The 5,208-nt window shown below is 38.0% G+C and overlaps 1 protein-coding gene across 6 annotated transcripts; it reads right to left on the reverse strand.

The window, feature by feature from the left end:
• Positions 1 to 1,472: 1,472 nt before the first annotated feature.
• On the reverse strand, positions 1,473 to 4,858 carry LOC121263816 (bifunctional nuclease 2). Of its 6 annotated transcripts, none has more exons than XR_005940352.1 (10): positions 4,400 to 4,857; positions 3,586 to 3,798; positions 3,412 to 3,464; positions 3,276 to 3,332; positions 2,951 to 3,016; positions 2,782 to 2,853; positions 2,314 to 2,423; positions 2,141 to 2,232; positions 1,937 to 2,055; positions 1,473 to 1,768 (listed from the first exon to the last, which is right to left on the reverse strand). XR_005940352.1 is itself a non-coding variant. In XM_041166898.1 (10 exons), exons 1-9 carry the CDS (start codon positions 4,653 to 4,655, stop codon positions 1,950 to 1,952), a joined length of 972 nt encoding a protein of 323 aa, XP_041022832.1. In that variant the 5' UTR covers positions 4,656 to 4,857; the 3' UTR covers positions 1,473 to 1,768; positions 1,937 to 1,949. The 6 variants fall into 6 exon arrangements, 4 of the variants coding, with proteins under 4 accessions (XP_041022832.1, XP_041022831.1, XP_041022834.1 ...); XR_005940350.1 differs by having other exon boundaries at positions 1,473 to 1,801; XM_041166898.1 differs by having other exon boundaries at positions 1,937 to 2,002.
• Between the last annotated feature and the right edge of the window lie 350 nt (positions 4,859 to 5,208).

A 5,208-nucleotide genomic window follows, 5' to 3' on the forward strand; every position in this document is an offset into this window, starting at 1 on the left:
TTATTTGGCAAATATTTGATCTCTTGAAGTGCAAAGAAGCGGCCCATAGTCTCTCGAAGTAGTCCTGAATCTCAGTATCATTCTCTTGCTCTCATGTTGAAGTCACTTGGATTACATATTTGCTCCGTGGTCTTCATGTTCCTCTCCAAACTCTGCCGACACTTTTATGTGACAATTGCAGTGTTGTTTCTATGTCTGCAAATCCTATTCCGCATGCTCGTTCCAAGCATATTGAATTGGACTATCCTTTTGTCCATGACAAAGTTGCTGCTGGTCTTCTCCATGTTCAGCTTGTGCCTTCTGATTTGCAACTTGCTGATCTCTTTACTAAGAGTGTCTCTCGGCAAAATATGGTCCAAGCTTGCCGTATCCCCTTCCCCAGGTCAGCTTGCACGGGGAGGGGTGGTTAAGGACACTACCATATATGGATACACCTCACGAATCAAACACACAATCTGCATAATTTTCAATTCAATCCACCAGAGGTGTCATAGAAGGAAAGCCATGATACCATATTATTCTTAGGCTTGGTAGAATTTATTGTCATAAAGTCTTGATTGTAATCTATTCACTTGTGATTAAATATAAAACACAAAAGCCTCTAGCCGTGTGCTATGCAGCGGAGAATTTCATTCTTTGTATTATTTTTCTTGCTAGACTCACAAATCTTGTCAGTATGGTACACCATGGTAGCTTTGCACCGAAAACTTGCCTTCTTCCAAAGCATGGATGACACATTAGGGTTATTCTACACGCACACCACGGCCGGTACCTTGAGGGGACTCCTCTCCGGCATCTTTGCAAAACCCAAACTCTTGGATCTTACGTATGAACAATACATTAAGTACAGTCCCGGCTTAGCATACAACATCTTTGATGTTGCCCAGTACAGCATCATTTTTTGTCCCAGTTCTACGCAGTTCGTCAATTAAGCCATGGGAGTAATCAGGAAAGGTGTGCAGTGGTGTTGGTTCGGCTCTATGGATGAAAGAATGAACTCATCTTTAAGCTAAGCAAGCAAGCAATGGCTCATTGAGAAATTTATTCGATTGACAATATCAGAGACAATAATTCAGACCCGTTGTCTACATTGACCAATTGAAAAGTCAATGATTTTTTTTTTCCTCTTGGGAAAAAAAAAGGGATCTAAGATACCTTAACCCCTCCCTGAAGGCCAAGGACATCAAAGTTTCAATTATTATAAAAAAAAATATATATATATTAAATATCCAACAAATGGTACAACTTGCCTGATTTTGTTCCAGTTTTCAGAATTTCTTTCTTAGATGCTCCACTTGAAGGGCTTTAACTGGATGTTAAACTCAGATTCCATGAGCCCCTTTTTTCCAAACTTTAACCAAGTCTCAAAAGCAATAAATAGAACTGTCCATGCGACGAGATTGAACACAACATTCAATGTGATACAAGGGGAACATTATCTTTCTTGTCATCTTTCATTTGCTATGAAATTATGCACAAAACAATTTGTACTTCACTTTGAAAATTACATCTCCGGGAGAGAGAGTTTGGATCATCTTCATGTCTAGGACAATTTAATTGAATACGTGATTTTTTTTTTTTTTATAAGTTGATTGAATACATGATTATAAATCTGCCTAAAGGACAATATGTATAAAGTCGAAGCTGTACATGTGATAGTTTTGAGGTTTCCTCGTGCATCAATCCTTCAAGAAAGCTGTACATACCATAATTTAGAAATTTCATCATGCATCAATTCCTCCAAGCGTTCCTAACACTTCTAGTATTCCTAACAAAGCATTTTTCTCCAACAATGAGTCATCTGCCATGGAACAGTGAGAAAAATTTGAAACAATCTCTCAATAACGAGAAAAAAAAAACAGCCACTAGCACATATACAAACTTTATGAACATTCCCTCCACTGTTTGATGATCAAATGTAAGATAGAAGACGTACCTGATTATATTGGTTAATGTTCATGTATTGTCTCACGAAGTTTCACTAGTTTGTCCCGCCACATGGCTGCAGGAACCAATCATCAATCATAACTGATTCTCAAACTTATGAGCATGATTCTGTTTTCAAACGTAAATTGATATTGTGACTGACCAGTTACAGAAAATATTTTATCAGAGAATAGGTCAGCCAGTTCATTCATACCTGCATCCTTGTACCTTTCTTCTTTGACAGCCAAATCCATATTCTTCACCAAATCAAGTTCCTCAGATAGTACATCTGGACTATCTGCAGCACTGGACAAGATATAACCCATGCTTAGAGATAAAGAACAACAGATGATAGAAAAAATGAGGCCCCAAATATCCACTGAATACCTATCAAGAGATACATCATAAGTCGGCTTAGCATCACGCATCCTTCCCATCCCATAACCAATTCTAATAGCATCTGTCAAGACAATTTCTCTACTTACATATATTGGTGCCTGCAGAACAAGAATTAACAACTTTAAAAAGATATTTATGAAAAACTCATGGATTTTACTGTATAGACGAAGTATATGAAAGGTTAGAGTTTGTGGATATCAACAGGGACAAGGGGGTGCAATGTTGGGCCTCTCTATCGAACTTACTCCAGAAAAAGAAAACATCGGTTAACCACTATATTGATAAACATATCCAGCGAGTACACAGGTGCATGTTTGAGCTTGGTCAACCAGGCACATATTGAATCAACCCCATTAGGTCAAAGCAACTTCAACAGTCTTGAACCATAGAGCCTGAATTTCATAATATTGCAGAATTTTGGGGCATTTTCACTGCCAAGGTGTGGAAAATATATACCTTACATCTTTGTGCCACATTTATGGCATCTGAGGGACGTGCATCCACACTAAGAATGTCATTTTTTCCACGCTGCAGAGAATAAGGTGAAGCTTAAAACTGAAATTTTATAAAATTAACCTACGTATTGAAGAAGACGAGGCATTCTATTTATAACTTATTTAACCACCTTGCTAAAATATAGTCTGGCAAAGTAAGTATTAATCACTCTTTCTGTGATTTTCACCATATTAACCTGAAACCAAAGGAGAAAAAAGGGGAAGGGGGGGAGAAAAAAAACTTAGACTAACATAATAGATTTTGTTCGAAATTTTCATATAACTAATACCAAAATTGAGAGACAAATGTTCAGTCCTATTTCTTTACTAACTAGTACCAAAATTATTTTCAGCATTTATAATTGACATGCAATGAAAGGTAGCATATAAAGTAGGAAAATGAACAAAAAGATACAAGCCTTCAGAATATTAATATATAAGAAATTAGCTTCATACTTCATAGCCAAGCTTTTCCACAAGATCTCTGAAAAGCTGGAACTGATCTGGGTAATCCTGTAGCAAGCATATATCTAAGTGTTGAATGTTGGTATTATGTAACAAAAAACCAATATCAAGAGAGATTGAAAAATACTCCATTATTATCTTCCCATTGTGACTCTATAAGTTTTTTAACAGCAAATTCCCCTGCAGTTACATACATTTAGCATACGTGTAAGGCTCCTCTATTCAGATATGTTAAGAAAATGGCAATCAGAACGATAGAAGAGAACACCGCACCATTTAGTTTTGAACTTTAACTGCATACCTACAATAATTGGTAGCAGAAAATCTCCATCACAAGAAATCTTGAGAAAGATTGTAGGACTCTGAAAGCGGTGGAGAAGACCCTCTCCGATTAAATCGATACCAATTTGGGGTTTTTTCCCTGGAATTGAAAAGGAGGTCAACTGACCAGGGGCTTTCCATTTCTTGTCCCCTTGAAATCCTTGCCTCCGCATCTGGTAATGCAACATTGTTTCTGCAATAATTTTGTATCAATGACAAAATATCAAAAAATGAAAAGACATGGATGGACCAAATCAATGGAAAAACCTAAGTTGCTCGAATCATATGATTATGATTCTTTAAATTTCATCGGTAGGGGTTGTTAAAACCATTCAAATTTGTCCATCTCGCCACTTGCTACTGCTATGGCACCATTAGATTTCGCTTAATTCATTGCAACCTAGTAAGTTGTGCGCTGTTACTATTTTAGTGAACAAAATCTGGAAATTCAATCGGACCCCTAAAAGACAGTGCAAGTAGTAAGGTTAACAAAACAAGTAAAAAAGCAACACATTTTCATTTTTGTCGTTCATATAAGCTAAGGTAGGAACTTCGCAACCAGTTATAACCCATTGATGAACCTCGAACTCTAACGACGTTAATTTGCAATTGTAACAGCTCTAATCTGCTAATTTCAAAACGAAATCCTCCATAACTGCAATACTAACTTCCACGATGGTTTGCAATCAACACAGAGAACTAAACCTCATGAAAATTTAATTGAACTTGCAAATCTAAAAACGAGAACCAAATGAGGAACGATAAGTAAATGACATATGAGAGAGAGATGGAGCCTGAGAGAAGGAGAGAAGCTTCGAGAAACTGGTGGTGGCTATCATCTTCGGCATTGGTGGATCTGGAGGCTCCGCTTCCGCGGGAAGAGTTACAAGAAACGAAGAGGACCGGATGGGGCCTACGCCAGCGATGGGCACCAAAACCAAACCTGATCGAGCTAGAGATGGAGCTAGAATTGGAGCGGCTCGCATTAGTATGATCGGCGAAAGTGCCGGAGCCGATGACTGAACGGACGCAGAGCCGAGGTGCGAGCATTGTTAATATTATCAAATAATGAATTATAAATTGTTAGAGCTAACAAGAAGAAAGCAAGCACCAAGAAGAAAGCAAAATACGAATACGCTTTCTCTCACCCTTTTTTATTTTTATTTTTTTAACCTTTTTTTAATGTTTTTGACATTTTGGAGACCAACGTTCGACGTATCCCCCATGATGTCCGATAGCGAAATGTTGTTCAACTTTTCGAGGCTTACCATTACTCGGTGAGAAGACTTGGACACCAGCCCACCTAGTTATTTCAGAAAATCAGTCTTCTAATCAAAATGTGACATGTCAGTATGCTAGTATCATTACCATGCATCCCACTACACCTGAACAGCACAATCCATTCCCCCTAAACCGCTTTCTTCCTATTCAAACCCACACTCCAACGCCACAACAGTGGACACAAATTGTGTCCAAAAGACTATGGTGCCACTGTTGTGAAAAACGATGACAATAAAGTAAATTCGAATACGGAAAAACAAGCAATCACACACGACAGAGTATTTACGTGGTTCGGCAAATTGCCTACGTCTATGAGGGCTGC

This window comes from Juglans microcarpa x Juglans regia, chromosome 4S (genome assembly GCF_004785595.1).
Source record: "Juglans microcarpa x Juglans regia isolate MS1-56 chromosome 4S, Jm3101_v1.0, whole genome shotgun sequence".
Lineage (NCBI taxonomy): Eukaryota > Viridiplantae > Streptophyta > Magnoliopsida > Fagales > Juglandaceae > Juglans > Juglans microcarpa x Juglans regia.